The sequence below is a fragment of the Mastomys coucha genome, unplaced genomic scaffold (assembly GCF_008632895.1).
Source record: "Mastomys coucha isolate ucsf_1 unplaced genomic scaffold, UCSF_Mcou_1 pScaffold7, whole genome shotgun sequence".
Taxonomy (NCBI): Eukaryota; Metazoa; Chordata; class Mammalia; order Rodentia; family Muridae; genus Mastomys; species Mastomys coucha.
The window spans coordinates 33,717,586-33,740,833 of NW_022196913.1; the positions used below are offsets into that span (position 1 = coordinate 33,717,586).

Consider the following 23,248-nt stretch of genomic DNA (forward strand, 5'->3'; position numbering starts at 1 on the left):
CTTAAAATCACCCAACACACTGGTTTAATTTGTCAAAACCCAGAAAATATTTAGCATAGAACATTTCAGATTCTATTTACATATTTTTCTATTGTTCTGGAAAGTATCAATCCTGGGTGGGGAGGAGATATAAAAAATCCCATTTGAACTGTTCAGTCTGGAAACTCTGAAATACTTTGATAAAACACGAGCACAAGAGGTCCTGAGCCTGCCATTATATTGACATTATGAGGCATTTTAAACAGTCTGCCAAGCCAAACATATTATTAATGTTCATAAATTACCATGCACACAGAGTCTTTGACAGTTATCCATTGTTTTTCATCAGACACATGAGTTCTAGTAAGTGTACAATTAGGTTAAAGGATAAGGTCACTTAGCTAGAGACAAGCCTGCTAATATCATGAGTAGCAGGAGGCTGGCTGTTGTAGGAACTAAAATATTTCCAAACAAAAGCATATAGAGCTTTGAAAGTATACCTGCTTGCATTAACCTTGTGGTGCCATGTGTCTTACTGAACACAATATGAAACAGATTTGTATTCTGTATGGAGTGGGGAGGTTAGGGGGAGTGTTACCTAGTGGGGGAGGCTCTCCTTTCTCAAAGGAGAAGGGGAAGAGGGATGGGGAGAGGTATTACAAGGACCGGGGTTGATACTGAGATGTAAACTATTTCATGATATCAAAAAGATAAAAGAAAACAAAAGAGAAATCAAGCAGGTCACATGGATGTGAAAAGAACAGAATTCTCCTTAATTAAAGTCCATGGTGTGAAGCATCTTCCTGGATCACAAAGAAGCCACGGTGTACAAATATATCTCATATCCTCCCTTCTGGGACACTAGGACTCAGAGCAGGTATCTCAACAACAGCAGGTTCTGATCCAACAGCTTTAGCCCTCAGTCCCTTCCTTCCCTTTGTTACTGTTTTTTGTTTTGATTTTGTTTTGCCTCTGCCTCCCCATTAAAGGTGTCCCAGCACTGCCTAGCCTGCTCCAGTTTTTCATTTTCACCACGTTGCCCTTGTTAGCACGTTGCCCCTTTTTTCATTTTTCTTGGTGGCTGCCCAGCATCCTACGTAAGTCTACTACTTTCTGTTGAGTGACATAGGCCCAGAGAGAGGACGTGAAGAAAGGAAGGGCACTGCTGGGCAACAGGCTGCCTATCCTGAGTTAGTCTCCTGTCTGAAGCCTCTGGACCCTTGAACCTAGCGTAACTTTTGTGTCACACAGGGTACATTTGTTAACCACAACATGGATCTGCAATGAAGAAAGATGGATGCACCATCAAGGTGTGAAGATCTTGTCAAGATGCTAAGAGTTTAATAGCTCTTACTTCCAAAGGTCTTGGATGTTTCCATTTTATGCCTGCCTTTGTTCCTTATGTTGGGTTAGATGGCCTATTCTCAGGAAGGTCCATTTATCTGCATCACTAGTCTTAGTAACATGAAACCATGACTATCTACCAGGCATGTTCTTATTCTCGAAACTCATTTACATCATCATCTTTTGCTGTCCCTATTGGTCACAGTGTCACGACTTCAAAGTTTTTTATTTTATGTAGGCTCTACAGTTCCTTTTATAAAAAGGACTCTTCCTTTACTCAATTTTTTATACTCATTTGCTGAGCACTCTTGATTAAGACAATGGCAGTGAACGAGGAAAGGCCAAGACTGTTTTACAGCAAAGAATAAGAGAGTATAACACCATGACAATTAGAATTTCTTATCATGTTGAGCTGGGGATGGAGCAAAGTTGAGGGCACATACCCAGCATTCCTGGGACCTTGCCAGCACCACAAAAATTAAAAACAGAGAAAGAGCCAGAACTTTTTACATTTCTAGAATTCATGAACTAACCATTTGGTGTTTTCCAGATACAGAAAAGTTACACTGAACAACACTGTGATTCCTGTAAGGTCTTCCAGAATACCTCTGGGAGGCCAACAAGTCAATCAGGGCTTTATATGGTCTGCACTGGCAGGTGCTATGAAGACAGCATCTGCGGCTACAATCCTGCCACCAATTAAAACGCTGGGTCCATTCCAAGGGGGACTTGCCTGACACTTTTGAGCAATCTTCTCTCTCTCTTTTTTTTTTACTTGTGATTATTCCTTACCTGAATTTTGTCAAAACTGCTTTAGAATCTGGATCAACTTTTCTTTCCAATCTAAAGGAATTGGCATGTTATCATGAACTGTGTATCAGTCAAGCCCAACCCCCTTCCTACCAAAGACACATCTAGCGCATTGTCGGGTCTCCGCTATGCCTGCCTCACACTTACTGCAAACACAGCGAGACTGCCGTGGTTCCATTTTAACTGAGAGCACTTGCTTTTCTCAAGTGTTAAGTCAAAGTGTTAAGTAGAAGTTGACATGCTTGTGACTCATTTTAAAATAGCAAATTATAACCAGCCAACACTGTATGAAGCATGAAAGTCATTCTCTAAATCACATGTCTACACAAAGACTGAGCTGGGAAAATGTGAAGAACAAACCCGAAACATATCTCCTTCATATATTACATTATCAGTTTGTCATCAGCCCTTGGAAGGATTTCTAAACGATGCTACTGATAGTAAGGTTGCTAAATAACAAAACTCTAACTAGCTCACTGAGATAATTTTTAAAAGGTTTATTGTATGAGTGCCTGAAGTGTGTGTGTGTGTGGGGGGGGGTGTCAGAGGACAGAAAAGGGTACCATGGAATACAGTACAACTGTAATTATAGGCAGTTATGAGCCACACAGTGTGGGCGTTGTGAACCAACTCTGGAGGAGCAGTAAACGTTCTAAATTTTTGAATCAGCTTTCCAGATCCCCACACAACCTCTCCCAAGTAATATTGTTAATGTTTAAATAACTATTGGCATTTAGGCAGTAAAATTTAGCAACTATGGTTGCTTCTAGCTTTTTAAAACATAAATTTTCTATACAAATATAATACAAAGAACACCCTGAATGAAAAACAAAACTTTTTTTTTTACTGTACACGTACGTGACTAGCTTGGGCTTGGGGCCCAGACTCTGGATCTACAGTACTATTTCTCAAATAATAATTGTGGATCCTAGAATGTTCTTTTTCTTTGGAACAGTTGCTCCTTTGTCCATATTCTTAGCTTGGCTTTATGTGGTATCTGCCATCAGATGCCACAGATCCTTGGACATGTGCCTAAATTTTTTCTAGTTTGACATTTGGATACCTAATCTAAAGGTCAAATTCTGATGTATAGAAGTCTCTAAACTACATTTCCTTCTTTGCTTACAGACAAATCCTGAAGTTTCAATTCCTACATTCCTTTGATTCTACTTGATCCCTATCTCTAGAAAAAAAGATAAAACTGTAAAGTTACCTCCAATTTAAGACACAGCATTGTTACAAACAGTTAAAGCAGTCAACATAAATACTGACTCTTGCTTGCAAAATTAGTCTAATATATTTGCAATTCTCAATTAGGCAAGGTTTCAAACTAGGGGAACCAAAAGATTTAATGTAGAGAAACTAGCTAAAAGATCACCAAAAAAAAAAAAAAAAAAAAAAAAAAAAAAAAAAAAAAAAAAAAAAAAAAAAAAAAAAAAAAAAAATAGCAATAAGGAACTATGGAAAGGCGCCAGGGACTAAATATCTTAAATACTGATGACTATAAGGAGGACTAGAGCAATGGCTCAGTAGCTAAAGCATTTGCTACGTTTGCAGAGGATCTAAGTTTGCCTCCCAGCAACCACGTGGAGTAGCTCATGACTGCCTGCAACTCTAGCTCCAGGAAGATAGCCCCCTTTTCTACCCTCCTTGGGAACCCTTATACAAGTGGCATACACTAATGCAGACATATATAAAAACATTAAAGTGTAAATAAATTGCAAAGTGTAGTTCAAACCTTTAATCCCAGCACTCAGGAGCAGAGAGAAGGCAGATCTCTAAGTTAGAGACCAACAAGTTCCAGGCCAGCCAGATACAACTCTCGTACACACGCATATGCACACACATGCACACACACACACACACACACACACACACACACACACACATTAATCAAATATTGAGGAAGTACACAAACGTCAATGGGATAAAATGATAGAAAGAAGAGCTTTGCAAGTTTCATTCTCTCTTGGGACTGTGAGACCACTGACACGCATGACGTGACAATGATTCAAAATGAAGCTTGTATGATGATCCTGAGGCTACAACATGGTCTCTGAAGGAGACATCTGTGTCAGCATGTCAATGTGATATTTCCCTTACCTCCAGATGCTCTAAAATATATGGTGGATTTGTCATGCCCAGCCTCAGCATGGCTCCCTCAGGAATCACTTCCACCAACTTCCACAGGAGTGTGGGGAGATCTGTGCCAATGTCTCTGCCATAGGCCCCGGTGTCCTCACTGGTCAGCCATATCTCACAAACACCCTCTGTGAATTAAAAAGGATAATTAACAATCCCTCACCATACAGCTGCTCCCCCTTTTTAGTGCAGTATTCTTCAATACTATTATACAGTCAGGATGGGCATTCAATTGCAGAGAGAAGGCAGCTTATCCCTCTGTGGCAGTGGGTTATTAAGTTCATTTTATGAACACCAGAGAGTTTCAACAATGCCGTAAATTACCAGTGTGCCCTATGAAGTCATTAACATTCACAGCCAATCAGTTCAAGCATGCTTTTCCAAAGCACTCTGATCAAAGCTGGAGCTTTAGACCCACTCAGAGAATACTCACTGAACACCATAAGCCTGGGAATGGAGACAGTTCCCCCACAGAATAGGAACTGGGACCAGTTAACTCATTAGTCAGCCTGCTACCAAACCCCCAAAAATGTCAAACACAGTTTAGGATTAATTCACAAATTATTAATTATAAGAAACCTATTTTGCCCATAGTAACTATTTTAATCTGTCTTCTTTATTCAATTTAAATAGTGCTCACTTTGTTTTTGTTTTTGTCTTTTTTAAAAAAGATGGTCATGCATAAACTAAGTGACCACCTAGAAACCCTTCTACACTAACTGATTCAGACCTTAGGAAAGATTGATTGATTATTTATTTATTTATTTATTTATTTATTTATTTATTTATTTATGCTGCCATAAGGAATCCTATCTTCAAATGCTGTGTCTTGAGCTTGGATGGGCAGCATATGCCAGGAAGCTGAGGCAGGAGGACTGTCCCAAGTATAAGGCCAATCTAGGTTTCAAAGTACCAGGTTAGTCTGGACTACAGAGCAAGCCCTTGTCTCAGAAAGTAAAACTAAGTAAGCAGATAGTTACAACTCACAAGAGGAACCCTCCAAAAACCACAAGAAACTACTTTTGGATCACCTAGTGCTATGAAAAATGAATGAAATAGAATGAGCAACAGCCACCAAGGTTTCCTGATAAACACACAGACCCTTGCTGAACCCATATTCAGTGAGAGGATTAGCTGATATTAAAAGGCCAAATGATTCAAAAGGCTATAGTAAACAAAATGAGTGTGAAGTTAGTTCAGGCTCAGTTTATCCCTTGATTATAAAGACCTCAACATATAGTCTTCTGTAGAAAACATGAAGGAAGTTTCTAGAAACCATCTTAAAACTGTCATTTCATAACTTTCAAATAATATTTAAATTAAAATAGCCAAGAGAAGCAACAAATGTGACCTCTTTGTGAACATGAATAGATTCCAGTTGTACAGAAGAATGCCCACCACAGAACTTTGAATTATCAGCAATACGACCCACAGCTTAGAGCTAAGAGCTCTGGAAACTATTCTTTCTTTAGATAATAGTTATATATTTTATTATCAAACCTGCAAAAATAACTATGTACATGACTCAGGCCAGGGTAGATGTGAACGGCAGCTCAGTTTTCACCCAGGAAGTAAAGAATTAGCAACAAGAACAAAATCTATTGAAAAGAAGTTCAGTTAAAAATAAAAAGTGGACATGTTTTAGGTATTAAAATCAGTAATGTGGGCCGGGCAGGGTGGCGCATGACTTTAATCCCAGCACTTGGGAGGCAGAGGCAGGCGGATTTCTGAGTTCCAGGCCAGCCTGGTCTACAGAGTGAGTTCCAGGACAGCCGGGGCTACACAGAGGAAACCCTGTCTCAAAAAAACAACAAAACAAAACAAAACAAAACAAAACAAAAATCAGTAATGTGACTGAGTGTGGTAGGACACCTTTAGTCAGAAGGCAGAGGCAGGCAGATCTCTGAGTTGGAAGCCAGGCTGATTTCCATAGTGAATTCTAGGCCATACAAAGCTACACAGTGAGACCTTGGCTCAAAACCAAAACCAAACTGCCAAAATAAGTAATGTTAGGAATATCTTATATGCTACCTCATTTTGAATATACAGCTTCCAGAAATAATAAGCTTCCAAAGAAATAAATGTGGCATGTATGAACGCTGCCTTTAAATTTATTTTATTTTTTCTATTTAAAATGTAGTATGTCAACATCTGTCCTCCTCAAGGCTCAGGGAGCATGGTGTCTAATGGGCAGGAAGAATGTAAGAGTGCTATGAGATGCTGCCTTCTGAGCAAGGTGGCTTTCTGAGATCACCTGCACAAGCCAAGACCAGTCAGCACTCTAGCAGATAACAGTAACTCACTGGGTTACACACTCAAAAGAGGAGAGGATATAAGGACAGGAAGTAGCTTGTCTAGGGGAGAGAGAAGGGAGTTTGACATGGGTAGTGTTGGAAATATAATAGTCACAAATTCAAGAAGCTAGTGGAAATGAGGTAGTCTTTTATATACAATTCTATGGAAAAGGACATAGCATTGAGAAAAGAAAAACAGCTGCCATGTAGATTTGGTGCAGAAGAGGGGTTTTAAAATCCCCTCCTCTTTTTATAGGTCAGGATTTGCACCCCTCCCAATCTTCCCATCTCAGTGGCCGAGGACAAGAACTCTCACCCAGTGAACAACTTGGAGCTTGACTTTGCTCTTTTTCTCCAATTCTGGGCTCCATCATGAAGCAGACCACCTATAACTTTCTGAGTTGTGAGCCAATTGGAGGCTAGACCAGCTATGGGAAAGGAGAAGTGAGCACTCCTGCTTGTCAATAACTCTGAAAATAGAACCATCAATGTGCTTCTTACTATATGGTCAAGCTATGATGTATATACATGCATGAAATTGTCAAAAACAAAAGGAAAACTCAAAAAGTACCCCAATTAATGCACTCATGCAAACCCAGCTCTTTTTAAAGACAGGGTTTCACGTTCCATAACCTGGTCTAGAGTGTACTCTGTAGCTGAGGCTGGCTGCAAACCTACGGTTAGCATCCTGTCTCGGGCCCCAAATAGGACTGAACCAGCAAGCCAGGATTCATACAACCTGCTTTAAAAAAAAAATGTAATTTAAAAAATAGAAAAGCTCCAAGAAGAAAGATGGCCAAGTAACAATGTAAACACATTTTAAAACATTCTGAGAGAGGTTATAAAAACAGTACATTAACTGTGATTTTCCAGTTACTGGCATTTGAGCAATACAATGTGAATATTTTTAAATGAAAATAATCTTAATTTATAATTTTTCCATCCAAATGGTTCCACATATGCCTTATGTAGAAAGAGCAAGCTCCTGGAACAGTGCCCTCTCTGTTGCTAGATGAATATAGAGGTGATATCACTCCGGACAGAATGAAAATAACATCCACCGGAGAGAACAGCGGTATGCTCCCACAACTGCAAAGGTGGGGAGCAATAGCCCATAGGAGGGCAGCAACTTCAAATTATATCACACAGGGGGAAGCAGCTATAAAACTAAATCACCACAACAGAAGCAGTAGTTTCTATGTTCCTAAGACAGAGACTGCTACCTTACTCAGACCAGAGGAGACTATGTGAATGGTAAACCCTGGCCTTGACAGTGCTGCCCTGCCACATCAATCTGAAAGCGTGTCAAAGACCTGTTATAAATCCACAAGGTTCAGACTTTGTAAGGCGATCTTCCAGTCATTCCAGTCATAAGAGGGGATGCCTCACATTTTTACCAACAAGAAGCTATTAAAAGTAAAGCAAGGTAGAATCCCCCGTCTCACGTTTGGTGTGCCCTGAAGTCTCATGATTATGCATATTGCAAGCAGTCCCGGCCAGACTAAGCTTGTGCATGACTGTGATGGGAAAGCTGGGGCTGCAGTCACCAAAAATGGACTTGCACTGAGGTATAGACACGTTCATGTCTGCAAACTTAATTGGCTACCCTTACAGACAGCAGTGCATGCCTGAACGGCTTCAATCCTTCAGGACTTTATTTGTCCTTGCCTAATGTGTGTCCATAGCTAATACCAATCAGGATGAAGCTTCTATATTCTAAGACTGCCATCACAGAGGCACTGTCAGAGGCAGTGGGACAGATACAGGAAACTTTCTGTTCAGGTCTTGGGGAGGAGCAGGGCTGGCCTGAAAGCCTATTATGTCAGCCCCAAAGAGACAAATCCAGCTGCCCTGGAACTTAACTTCAACTTTGAACACTAAGAACATAAAATGAAAAACAGAAGCATGAATAACATCACTAGCAACAACTATGCCTGTAAAAATAAATATGAACAAAACCATACAAACCAGCATTCTTTTCTAAAAAGAAGCTTTACATTTTTCTAACCCACTCTACTATGCCAGTTCCACTCATTTCTCCAAACGGTTTTGTCCACCTGACATTCTGAAATGCGCCAGGCTCATCAGGTCATAGAAACCTTGCAGACTGCTTTGATAAACATCCTGAGGTTAGGAGGGGAAGAGGTGCACTTTGTAGGAGAATCCCTTCTGTAAAAAGTTAGCTAGCAAACCCAGTATCATCTTTCCCAACTGAGCAAGACTCATGAGGCTACACTTCCACCACAGCTACTTCTTCCCAATTAGAGACAATGCCAATAGCTGGGTTCCCAACTCTGCTCCACAGTAAACTGAGATGACAGAAGATGGAAAACACAGAGGCATAGACGGTTAATAAAAGAATGATCATATTCTCAATAAAATATTTTTACAAAAAAAAAAAAACCTGTTTAAAAGAAAACTCAGAATTTGTCAAAACTCAACTCCAAAGAGTCTCTGTATGAGTGCCACTACAACAATTAAAACATAGATGCAAATCAATCTCCTCTGTTTCAAAAGTGAGACATTTCTAATAGATCTCGTTTTATCTTTGGGGAAAAGTTCCACCAGAAAAAGTGGTTTCAATTATTCTATTGTTAGAAAAACTTCAAAAACAAAGATTTCAGAAATGTAACTACAGGAGCTAAAGAGATGGCTCCATGGTTAACAGCACCTGCTGGACAATCCTGAGGGCTGGAGTTCAGCTCCCAGCACCCACAGAACAAGCCAAGCATTCCAAACATGCCTGAAATCCCAGCTCTGGAGGGGTGGAGACAGGAGGATTTCCCAGACTTCCTGGCTTCTATACTGACCTAGAAAACATGAGCTTCAGGTCCAAGGAGACACTCTGCCACAAGGGAAGAAGAGGTGGAATGTGACAGAGGAAGACATTAACTCACTAGTCTCTCAACACATATGTGTGCCCCAAACAAACGTGTCCATACACTCAAACACAGGTACATAGATTCATCTCAAAAGCTATAACATAAAAGTAATCGGGGAATCTCAGTAAAACAGGCAATAAAGTCTACCATAACAATACTGACACTTTGCACGTGCACTGGATGCCAGAGAAACCGACCTTTCACCAGTAACATCTGATTTGTTCCTCACCATTCCAATCTAGACTTCTTACTTGCAATAAGCCAATATGGAATTTGTTCTATTTATACACTGTGCATTAAATTACCTGACCTTGCCTCGTCCTGCTATATGGATTGCTGTGCATATTAGATTTTATGAACTCCTTTATAAAATTTACCTTGGAAAGTTCACAAACAAATTGACTGTTGCTTAAGCTCTTGAAGGGTCATTAGTAATGACATGGACAGTGCACCCCATTCAGCCCACTCATTTAAACAGACATTTCAGATCCTGTACTCACATCCCTAAGTTCATGTCTTTGGTATAGATTGGGGATGGGGTAAATAATCTTATTTGAAGAGAACATCATAGTTAAGACTAGCCTAATGTATGATACATATCCAAACCTTTAGTTTAGGAAGCAAAATCTACGCATGCAGTTCAGGCTGCCCACAAACTTAGTATTCTATATCCTAAGCCTTCTGAATACTGAGATTATAGGTGTATGCCACACTTGGCCATTGCTTCTCTTATTAATGGTCTCCAGGCTGAGTGTTTCTAAGTTTCAGGCTTTTCATCAATGAATGGTAGAAACTCACACAGATAGCAAAGTGCCAGTGAAGTAGCTGCAAGCTCCAAGTAAGGTTTACTCCAGAGCACCCAGTCACTGTCCCTGGCTTCTGTTTGTGGGTCTATGAGCAGGACTTGAGCAGGTTGCTTAGGGTTGAGGTGTGATCTTGACAGGCTTGCTTAATTTAAGTCTTTGTTTCTAGTACATGGCTTTCTCCTGTTACATATGATTTTAACCACATGCATGCCCAATTATGCACAGGCATAAGTTGACAATTAAGGAGTTTTCCCTAAAAGTTCATTTGGAGGAATTACTTTGTCTTACTTCAAAAGCACCCCAAACCAGTCCAGACTAGATCAGTTCCAGAATATCCTACAGGATGTATATGGCAAGATAGGTGAAGTGCCTGAGAATTGCTAGGCAAAAGTAGGTCAGTGTGACCCATTGCTACCCTTGAAGAGGGATGTGCTTACTTTCAAGGCAGTTAGGAGTCTCAAGTTGATAAGTGCTTTGTTGGAAAAGTGATTTATGCTGTGTATCTGGCCAAGTTCAGTCCCAAGTTGTGAGCTACCTCTGCCTTTGACTGCCACGTGGTATTTTATATAAATGATGCATCATTCTTCATGATAGTCTAACTCACAGATCACCATAAACACAAAAAACAACTGTTTACCTAGTTCTCTAATGATATGCCTACACTATATTTTACCAACCCCCTCCAATCTATGAACTAAATTAAATAAGAATACACTATGCTTGTGTAGTCTATCAAAGGATTCCCCAACTAGTAAAATACTTATGCTGTCTTCCAGATAGCACCAGCTGCAGCTTGTCCGTGGCACCTTCTAACCTGCTTCTGCAGGGAAATTACTGATAAATAACCCTGTGAGGCTGGAAACAAAGGGCCATCCTAAAGGCCACAGGCTAGTCATCCAGCACATACCCATGATGACAAATGTGGGACCTCCAAAATCCTGGGCAAATTGTTGACTTGGGCCACATTAATGATGACACAAAATTCAACTAAAAGGAAGCACTGTAGCAGGCCTTCCACTGCCCCAAAGAATGTATTAAAACTTACATAAAATTATCTTAAAACTTAAAACTACGAAAACTGATGATGCACATGGGCTCCCATTCCATAGGCAAGGAACATCTTACAGTGCAGGACATCAACTGAGAGAAACAATGGAGCCCATGAGTTCCCAGCTGACCTGGAGGCATCTGCCTGTGCAGAAAGGGACAGACTCAACAGAGCCCGATACCCTGGCTCACTTTCAGATAAGGGAGGTTAGAAAGTTAGCATTCACATTGTTGAGTACTTGGAGAGAGCCATAGAGACATCCAGACTTAAAGTGCAGCAAATTCTTGCCACCATTCTCCAGCAGAATGATTATCTGAGCATGTGCAGGAGGACGATCAATCCCAAAATGAGAAAAACAAATATGAGAAAGCAGTAGGCTAAACTTCTAGAACACCATAGAGGACTAGGAACAGCTAAGGTCCCCACATGCAACAAGAAAGACTAGCATGGGTCATCAAACTGAGTTTTTATAAGGAATTATATAGAATTATACAGAATTATAAAGAAAATTTCTCTTAAAAATCAATACTGCTCTGGGCTTATATTACTTAAAAGCCTTAAAACAATCAAACTGCTTTCAAAGACCTTAACTATATGGCAGAATGAAGCAAAATAAAATAAATAAATAAATAAATAAATAAATCAAGTAGCATAGCAGATGCAATACTCAATAATACATACTCCAAAATGTCTAGCACCCTCCAGAAATACCAGACATGTAAACAAGAAAGAAAATATTAACTGTGAGTTTTTGCCTGGTTATAACCAATCAGTAGTATAGTGTGGCAAATGATGGGATCCCAGAAGGACATGAAAAGAGCTACTGTAAACATGGTCCATACTTTCACAGATATGAGCACAAAGAAAGATGGTGCACTCATAATTTTGGCATGCAGAGACTCTGAGGCACAAGGATCATGATTCTGATGCTCACCTTACATAGAAAGATCTTTCTAGAGCAACAGGGATCAAAGGATTCAGAGGATCGAAATGAGGAAGGCAAAAAGGAAAAAAGGCAAGAAGGCAAGCAAGAAGGAAGCAAATAAAAAAGAAGAATGAGGAATAGAGGGCAGAAATACACAAATACATGGAGAAATAAGAAAGTGCATACAGACACAAAGATAAAAATAAAAGTCTTCTCAGAGTCCATGTGGGCCAGAATATGAGAGAGAGATGCAAAGTCCAGGGAAAATAACTTGGATACAACACTGGAGATGTAAGAAAAACAAGGCTCTTCAGACCAACCACACTGGGGGACTGTTTTACCTGCAGACCTATAACTCTATATCATCACCACCATCACTACCATCAGCAAAGAACTTAAGCTGAAGAAAAACCATGAACAAAAGATGATAGCAGATGAAACAGAGGAGTGCTGAGTATGTGGCCCATCATGTAAAATATATTTTAATTTTTATCTCTTGATAACGAAGGTGTGCTAAAGCTACGTACTGTGCAGTCTGTACTCTGAGAATAAAAAAGCAAACATATGATGGTAGCAGGAATAACTCACAAGAGAAAGAAAAGGAAATGTGATTACAGAGATACAATTGAAGTCTGCAACTAGAACAATTTACTATTGAAAAAAAAGACTTTAATAAGTTATGGATGTTAGTTAAGCCCTAAGGACGCTGCCAATCAAAGAATAAAAGAAATAGGTATTACAAACAATGCAAAAGTGGAAATCAAATAGAATTCTAAAATACTGCTTTTGAAAAAAAGGCAAAATAGACAGAAGGAAGGAGACATCAAAGGGCCATAGCAAGACTCATCTATTAGGAAGGAGTGGGAGTAGGGAGGGGGGGAATTCTAAGCAGGTGCCACAAACATCTTTCCATATTTCTTTTAAAAACTATTTGAAGTAACTGCGATAAAATGTTAAAATGTGATACATGTGGTATTTTTTAACTGTGCTAATTTACTTTTTTTCACATTGTAAACAAGTAAGTCTTACAATTTTAATGACAATGATCTGACTAAACAAACTTTGTTGAAGTTCATCATCTTTCTATTTTATAAAACACTTAGGGCTCTGTAAGCATAATTAGGGGTAAGTGACCTTTATTAAATCCTTCTCATTAATTTCTTATTAAATATCATCTATATGAAGCTAATCTAGAGAGCTAATATTCAGTATTTTAAAATAGAATGGTAATGCTTCTTTAGCCCAAGGGTGGAAATCAGAATGACATTTTAAAACTATCACCCCAGAAGAGACAAGATTGATCATTTCCCATCATCAATAACTCAAGGTTTCAGGCATACGTCTGTCATCTCAGCACGTGGGAAGTGGAGCCAAGAAGACGCCACGTTCATAGGCAGGCTTGCTGTGATCTGGGATAACTGTGTTTGACTGTGTAAGCAACATCTCTCCTCACAGTCTATTGTCAGGCTTACTAAAACCACCCACCCCATTCTATTTTTAATACTGTGTGTAATTCTCCCTGGTTATTAGTCAATGAGTGTGAATTTTTAAAAAACTGATTTTAAAAATCAGAACAACATAGGTAATAAATATAAAAAGATTTTAGTTTATTTTCACCCCAAGATCAGAAAGGTTGTCCGAAGGCTGTTCATTAACCAGAAGTGGAGCTTTAGTAAAATTAATCTCTTTACTTTCAAGAAAACACTTCAATGGCCTTTTTTCTTAGGGGCAAGGTATGATTTTAGGGATTCCAGAAGACTATATACAAAACTTTAGCTGTAACCACTGCAATAGGATAAATAGCAACTAGCACATGAGAGGAAAGCTTTAGTAATGTTAAAAATGAGGAACAGTGATGAAAATCCAAACAACACCTCAATAACATGAAATGCAGTAAGTGACTAAGCTGGCACTGTCTGTGGACTCCAGCCATAGGAGTGCTGAGCATGGCAGGGCAGATGGGCCACAGAGGTGGCTTCAGCAAAGTATGCTGGAGTTGAAAGATTTAGGAAGAAACCAAAGATGTAAAATATTTAAGATTTTCTAATATCGGTTGCAGGTTTCAATGATTACATGTTAGAAATATTAAGCTAATTCAAATTCCTGATTAACATACATTCAATCTGTATTCTTCAATTTCCCACAGGATAGCCATTAGAGCATTTTCAATTACACAGGTGGCTATCATACTTTTGTTGAAAACACTTAGAATTCAGAACTGCCTACAGTGAAGCACTGTGACACTTAACAGGACTTTCAGTCACACCATGAGGTAGCTAGTAACAAAGGGCACTTTCTTTAACATATGTAACAAACAAAAATGGAAATTTCCATAGTTTTCTGATCATGAGCCCCTACACCTCAAACATTTTATAGTCCGCATACTTTCATTTGTCTTTGTTTTGACATCATTTATTGAAATTCTCAAAATTATATTACTAATAAAAAAATAAACACTCACAAATTCCTAACTCTACAATAATCCTAATGTGCATTATCTTTAACTCATTTCTCTCAAGGAAAAATAAAGAAATGGTATTAACAAAGTAACAAAATTAACTTAATGTACATGAATATTTATAATATTTCAATCCCCTTCCATAAAATCATTATGCAGAAATGTACCATGTTTCCCTCTGTTTCTGTAGCCACAACATTATCGTGGTATTAACTATAATTTCTAAACAAAATCAAGTGCTTGTGATAATTGTTCACTCTGGCCAAAAAATTAGCCAACTATAGCAAAAGCATTCTTGTTTGGTTATTTTTTTCTGAGTGATTTATGTACTTCTATTAAGTATCAAACATTTTCTAATAAATTTTATTTCATTTTTTAAAAAGATTTATTTATGATATGTGAGTGCACTGTAGTTGTCTTCAGACATTCCAGAAGAGGGAGTCAGATCTCATTATGGATGGTTGTGAGCCACCATGTGGTTGCTGGGATTTGAACTCAGGACCTTTGGAAGAGCAGTCAGTGCTCTTAACTGCTGAGCCATCTCTCCAGCCCCCATAAATTTTACTTCAATTCTTCCAACTTAAGTTCATGTAAATAGTCTACGAATACCCTCGCAGGAGTGGGACGCCTCCTTTTGTATTCTGCTCACCAGTTACTGTGTTTTATTCCATGTGGCTTCAATGAAAGGAAATTGGAGTTGAAGGTCTTGGGGAGGTTGTAACTGATCACCTAACTACCCCTAGCAGTGCCAGATGGACTACAGAAAGAGAAGGCTCACAGCCTTCCTGTTACTCATGTCTAGCCATGTTCAGTGTGTATTGTCTCTTTACCTCAGCATCAACTGAATGACAGATACAGGAACATGGAGGTTTGCACACAGTTTTGTTCCCAGATCTACCTCCTGCCAAGAACAGTGTCTGGGAAAATCCATTGTATTTGGTTAAATGAACAAATGAATAAAATGAAGAGAAAGAAGAAATGCATGAAGGTGTAAGGAAGGCCAGGGTGACGACTTGGGATGAGAAAAAGTGAGTAAGACACCACAATGTCACTTCTGAGATGTGTTACATGACCAGAAGACATAAAAGTAACATTATAAACAGCAGAAAATATAAATCTATTCTCACTCAATAAAAAGCATACCAGAAAATACATAGAATGTATGCATTCAAAAGGGAAAAACCTCTCTTGCAGACAACCTGAGTTTGGTTCTCAGCATCTTTGTAGACATACAATAAATAACCAAAACTCAGGGGATCTGACCCCATGGCTTCCTTATGTACCTGCTCTCAAATACTATCACATTCCCCCACCCAACACACAATTTTAAAAAATAAACTTTTTAAAAAGTAAAAAGGGAAAAACATAGAACAATATATAAAAATAAATCCCAATTGATTCTCAATTTTTTCATTAGGTCTACAGTTCAAAACAGAGTTTTACGATAGAAGCACTTATGGTAGCTAAATTGTCAACTTGACACAACTTAGAATCATCTAGAAGAGCCTCTGGGTAAGTGTACTTATGTGTAGGACTGAATTCACTGCATTAACTAATTCAAGAGAGCCCCACCCACTGTGGGCAGCACCATTCCCAGGGCCTGGTATACTGGCTTGGAAATTTTCTTCTTGTAACAAATGAAGACAACCAATCAAAGGCAGAGTTGTGGATTCCAGTTCCAATGGATTATCTACAAAACACTCTTCAATCTAAAACTCAGGGAATGTTGTAAAAAAAAAAAGGTGTGTGTGTGTGTGTGTGTAGTTATGTTTCCTAGTAATGTCACAAGCTACACCCATAAAATCTCACCGACACAACTACCCAAATGTGAATTGAACAAGACCACCACTAATGGACATGCCAAAACAGAAGAAGAAAAGCCTACAATGCCTCAGTTCCACACACAGAATTACAAGGAATAGCACACCAACTAGTTATCCAATACCAAATGGTCAACCCTGAAACATATGTACAAGTAACATTATGCAGGCTGAGTAGGTTCTGTTTAGGAAGAGGTATTAGACACACACAAACACACACACACACACACACACACACGTGCAAGCAATAACAATGAAAAAAGGCTTTATCATTAATTTGAAAGTGAGCAAGGAGGGGTATATGGAAGGGTTTTATGGGAAGAAACAGAAGGAAGAAATGTTACAATTATATTATAATCTCAAAAAAGGTATTGTTTTTCAAGACAGGGTTTCTCTGTACTCCTGGCTGTCCTGGAACTCTGTAGACCATGCTGGTCTTGAACTCACAGAGATCAGCCTACCTCTGCCTCCTGAGTGCTTGGATTAGAGGTGTATAGCACCATGGCCCAATTCCATTTTTTTTTTAAGTGACTAAAGGGAAAAAAGCAGCTGAGCACCACCATGCAGCACTTCTGCTCTTTGATTTGGGGTGTGGCTGTGACTGGATGCTTCAAGTGTCTACTGCCTTGACTTCCCTGCAATGATAGTCTGATTTATAACTTGGATCCGTGAACCAAACAAATTGTTTCCCTCTTTGCTTTTACCAGGACATTTTATCACCACAATAGAAAAAGAAATGAATACTATGTATAAGCCCTGCAAGTAATTTAAAAGTTAAAGCCATATTAAGTAATGTTTGAAGCCAGGTGTGATGGTACATGCCTTTAACCCCAGCACTTGGGAGGTGGAGGCAGGCAGATCTCTATGAGTTTGAAGCTGGCCTGGTTTACATAGCTAATTCCAGGCCAACCAAGGCTACAGTGAGACTCTGTTCCAGGAACAGAAGGACAGACGGACAGACAGACAGACTCACAGAAGTAAGGATTGAAAATATAGATTCTAGTTATCCAATATCCTTGTTTCCTACTTACATTCTATATTATCTCTTTCATGCACCCAGATAAATGTGGAGTTACTCACCATGGAGTAAAAAAGTCTAGTGAAAAATATAGAAAACTGAGAATAATCTATACAAGAATCACTTTTCCTGTAGAAAGTGAGTAGAAAGGGAATTTTATTTTAATAAGAAAAAAGAGTTGAACTAGGGAGTCAATAAGACTTCCAATATCCATACAAGCACCCTGATTACTTTAATTTCCAATGGAATGTGTTACACTTGAAATTTAAAGACCTGCTGAGAAGAGAACCAGACACTATCAACTCAGCCAGCTCTTAGCTTCTAAATGCCTTGTCCATCCATGAGCACAGTAAGGGTTCTGGAGAGAGACAAGAAAGTGCTCAGAAACAATAGAGGTCCATCAAAAGAACCCAAGAGTCACCTTGAAGACTCTCCCAGTGGCTCACCTGGTACAGTCAGAGCAATAAATTACAACAGTAATGGCTGTAACATTTAAAATGATGTTCATGAGCCCATATTTACAGAAATAAATATTTGCAAAGAGTGGGGAAGGGCACAGGTCTCTCATCAAAAATAACTCAAGTTCTAGTAAAAGTATAAAAGCCTATCAGGCAAAGCAACCAGGCAAGCACCACAGTACTTCTATAGGAGCACAAGAATGATCACTGTGTATTAGTAGGAGGCACCAGTGAGGAGGAGGAGGATGTTTGGCTGGTCATTTTCACATTAGAAAAAAGAGCCTCTCCTCAGAGCTCCAGGACCCATGCAGAAGAGAAGGCGGAGAGGTCAAGACAGTTGGAGGTGGTGGGTGACTCCAAGGAAACAGATACAACAGGGCTGAGGCACACATGAATTTAGACACTGTGGTAGCACACACAGGATCTGCACAGGCTCTAGCCACACAGTGCTGCAAAACTCCAGCACTGAGAGGGGGAATGAACAAGAGCCCCCAAGTGATTGGAAATCAGTTTTATCCAATAGTGTACCACTAAGTGTAGCAGCCATCCTTCAGGGCAGGCCCCATACCCCGATGGCTAAACAAAAAGGACCTCCATGTTGTTTTTCCTGAGCTTGTTTGACTTTGGTACGTTTTGTGTGTTTTAGTTGTTTAATTCAATTTACTTGAGGGGGTGGGGACAGAGAAGAGAGAGACGTGAAGTTGGGTGAGGAGGAGGTAAAAAGGATCTGGGAGGAGTTGGGGTCAGTGGACATGACCAAAGCGTATTGTATGAAAAATATTAATAAAAAAAATTAAAGCGAAAGGAAAGGAAAACCTGCTCACTAGCAAGCTGGCAACCCATTGCTGTACTGGGAATGCTGGGAAGCAGCTCTCTGCTCTGTGGCCAGCAGAAGAAAAGTGCAACTTTGCATACTGCCCAGTACACCTGTAATAATCAGAACAACAGCGGGAAAGATGAAGACAAAACCACTCACGGCCCCAAAAATGTTTACAGATAGCCAGGCCTTTCCCAATAACTACCACTTAGGACAGAGAGACCCTGAATGTACCCAATATAAACTGCAAGACTGTTGAAAGTCATGGTAAAAGAAAAAAAATGAGGAGAAACACTGTTTTAAGATTTTTAATTAATTTTTATTAATTTTTATTTGCATGTGGATCTGTGGAGTAGTGGTTTGTTTGTTTCTCTTGTTTTGTTTTGTTTTTTTTGGGGGGGGGTGCTTCCACAATGTTCAGAGGACTTCTTATGACGTCTACTCTCTCCTCCCACATTGATGAGGTCAGCAGGATTAAAAGCAGGCCACTGGGCTTATATACTCAGGGGGCAAGCCCCACCTAATTGTTCTTGTTAATACTTCTGCTACAGGATCTCACTCTGTAAGTCAAGGCCGTCTTCCCAGCCTCCGCATCCCAAACGGTGGCATTACAGGATGGATTCAGAGGCTCGATTTAATAAAACAGTGTGTATGGAAAATTAAACGCATACGGTCTTTTCCCTGCGAAATAGCTTCATACGCCAGACAATTAGAAAACATCTTCACTATCCAATGAAAACAGAGGCGGGGGGAGAGAGAGAGAGAGGGAGAGATAGGGAGAGATTAGCCAGGAAGGAAAATCTGTAAAGAAGGACCCAATTCCCTAATGAGCCAACATCTTAGTCAGTGGCTGTAGTTGGTCCTACAAGCAATGCCACATTCCACATCCTGAGCATCACACTAAGAACACAACGATGAGTAAGACACACCCCCATCTTATACAAGAGCCCCTGCCTAGAGTCACACAGCAGCAATGTGACTACGAGCAAGATGCCACTCGACTAAGAGAGGTCATCTGTGCTCTTCCCCTCAGTTAAGAAGTGCCTTCTGTGCTCTTATAGCCAAGGGGCTGTGGACAGGCCTGGACTATCCTGTGCCCTCATATGAAGACTCTCCAATCCTAAAAGAAGCTCATTTTAGCTCCCAAGTCAATCAACAGTCACTTCCTGACTTTATTAAATATTTTTGTCTTTTTTCTAACTATTGTAATCAGGATAATGCTTCATAGAATGCCTTCGACATTACTGTCTCAAATAACAAACTACATTTTACTTAAAAAAAAGAAAAAAAAAGGTTAAGTAACAAATGAACTTAGACTGGAGAAATCTCTACTGACCACAAAATTGCTTTCAATGACACTCAAAGCTATTTTACTATAAAGGTCCTCAAATTGCCAATATGTAAATTATCTTCATGCCAGAAATGTACCAAATATTCTAAGATTCATAGCGCTTAAAAATATTCACCCAACTGGGATGATTTCAGATTAAAGAAAATAAGGACTGTGTAATTATATACACTTACCTTGACAAAGAGAAAGCAATCTGTGATTAGAACATAGCAATTAGTTAGAAAATGCTTCACATGGATTTAATTACCCATCCGTCTCCATGCAGCTCAATTACTTTTATCTCATTGCATCAGTAAAAGATTTCTGCCGGAGGCAACTGCCAGTCATGTATTTATAAGGCTTCTAGACTTTACAGTGAATACATTATTGCATTTGGGCACATGTGCTAACGTTACAGTGTAGAGACATTCTTAATTTTAGGTTTCCAGTTTTAGCTCCTGATTATCTCATTCCTTTTCAAGAGTCAACTACCATCCAGATTGCAAACCCATGGCATCACAGCTGCCTTGGAGATGCTGTTGACACACACAGTACCTGTTTATTTTAGTCCTTGAGAAGCTAAAGTGAAAAACCCCAAACTTACCTTATTGCTCAAGAGCAAAGAACACAGTCCTCCCCACCCAAGGTTAAGCTAGATGTTGAGAATGAAGGTGGCCTCTTTCTCTGCCAAGGCTAACCCAAGTTTCCATTTCATTCAACTCTGCCCTTTGAAAAGGCAATGGTCTCTTGGGATAGAATTCGTAAAACAGACAGAAAGATAGCACCCTCCATTTTTCCTCTATTTGTTATGAAAGGCCAGCCCACAAGGCTTTGACTCCATGATCCTTTGGCAACTCATGCTCAGTGTGGCTGGGAAATCACTTAATGGACCAGAGTGTTTATCACCATCTCATTTGCCTGTGGGCTTCTGCCACACAATGACACTCATCAGCACAAGACACACCTAGCAAAGAGCCTAGCTCACTCAAAGTACATACATAAATGGGTATATATATATATATATATATATATATATATATATATATATACTCTCTGCCCCACAGCCTTGGTGGAACCTACAAAGACTGTATAAACCCACTAAAACACAGGCCTCTCAGAAACTAAGAAGAAAATATATCTCAAAAAGAAATATCTTTGGCTTTGGTTAGAAACTACCTTTCCTTAAAAATCAGTTTTTATAACTCCAGAACTTGGTAGTAAAGTTTGACCATATTGTTGTTTAGAACCAACAGAGGTGACGCCCTTCTACTGAGGAAAGCCAGTCTTGGGCCAAGGGGTCTTATGTCATTTCCACTGACAGAATTCCCAAGAGCCTATCCATAGGTAGGTCTCAAAGTCATCAGGAGTCTGCCTATCTTTCCATCTCTGCCCAAGGCCAAGTTCCTTCTGCTTAAGCTTAAATATAAGCGAAACTGAAATGTCTAGGGTCCCCACTCCCACATTTTCTTTAATTCCATCTCTTATGCTTTGGCATACAAGCCTTGGGAAGTTTCACCAGGAGTTTGGTGGCAAGGCTTAGCAACTGTGACAGCAACTGTTGTGTATTTTAGAAGGTAATGTAAGCTTCTGGTTGTAAGTTCAGGATTGAAAATTTCCCTACTGAATGACAGTGATTCCCCTCAACCCTAGGGGAATTTTTTTTTTTTTTTTTTTTTTTTTTTTTTTTTTAGCCTATAAACCTTCAGATATTTCCCTCTTGAACTTAGTTGCCATTTACACTAAGATTTCCTTTTCCCCCCGATTATTGATTCCTAAAAGAAATAAAGGCTCTGGACTGTTGTATGTAGCTTAGAAATAGTTCATGCATTTCCATGTTGTGTAAATCATGCTACATTTGAAGAAACAAGGCAGAGAGAGAGAGAGACAGGAATGATATCAGACAGGATTTAATGGTTTTGAGTGGGCATTTTGTAAAGCACAGAAGAAAAAAGAGTCCCTTAATGTCTGAGATGCGTATCAAAATATGTGAACATAATACATATACTACCAATGCTCCCTTCCCCCTGGCTGAGCTACATCCGCTGCGATGTTGTTTCTCAAAAAGGTATGATCAGCAAAAGTGTTTTTTCAAAATCCCAAGGCGTCTGTGGAATGAATGTTGCTAGGTAGTCAGAAATCAGGTTATAAGCATATGCTTCATCAACATCCAACAGTATCACTTGCAACTATTGACTAGTTCACAGGAAGAAGAAGATAGTTTTGTCTGAGCACCTCCTCTGTTTCTTTCTTGTTAGGCAGAGGGGTGAACACACTAGTATTTCCTATGGTTTGATGTAGATAATAGGCATAGTGACATTGGGTTGTTAGAGTAACAGTCAATTTACCAATAAAAGTCTCGGCCTGGGACCTGAAACTTGGCACAAGGCCAATAATTAGCTACAGTAATTCTTCAAAGATAAATAACTTCAAAGATGAACTGTCACTAGATAAACAGTGCACAATAAAGGCCTACACCCTTATGTCCTTTAGGAGAGTAACCTACACTATAAAGGGTTTTGTAGTAGCCTGAGTGACAACTCTGGCTGTACTACTACTTACCACTGAAGGACTCTGGAATTTGTCTTAACTAAGTCTCCCCAGACATGATATCAAAAGAATTCTAACACCTTGGGGTTTCATATAATTAATAAATGACATAATCTACATAAAGAAAGCAATTTGTATTTTCCTTGACCCATTTAAAACAACAGAAGAACAGTATTGGGTACGGATCTGTCCCATGTTTCAACATGAGCTTTCTTTGATGGACCACGAGGAAAAAAAAAAGAAAAGTATTTGCTAAGGCATTTGAGCTACCCTGGAATTTCCATTTGGAGAAGAAAGCTACTCTTTTGTCAGTAAAGTTACACAAAAGAGATAATTGTGGCATAGCCTATTCAGACCTATATGCAGAAATCATCCTATTTGCAAATGGGAACTACCCAAGCGCAGAAATGGGACTAGACGTGGGGCTGTAAAAACAATAAAGTTAATTAAAAGAAAAAAAAATACTTTTTATAGAGTTCAAATCCAAGTTAATTTTTTTTTCAAATTCACATTTATGGTGTTAACAGTCAAGAAGTTAAAAAAGCAATGAAATAAATGCTTTAAAACCAC

The 23,248-nt window shown here is 39.3% G+C and overlaps 1 protein-coding gene across 2 annotated transcripts in view; it reads right to left on the bottom strand.

Annotated features, from left to right (window-relative positions):
* The window catches only part of Cdkal1 (CDK5 regulatory subunit associated protein 1 like 1), a 555,277-nt gene that overhangs the window by 233,694 nt on the left and 298,335 nt on the right, over positions 1-23,248 (bottom strand). For both annotated transcript variants that reach the window (XM_031358356.1, XM_031358355.1), the window contains exon 10: positions 4,237-4,403. In XM_031358356.1, the coding sequence (XP_031214216.1) occupies positions 4,237-4,403 (167 nt within the window). The remainder of the gene's footprint in view (positions 1-4,236; positions 4,404-23,248) is intronic.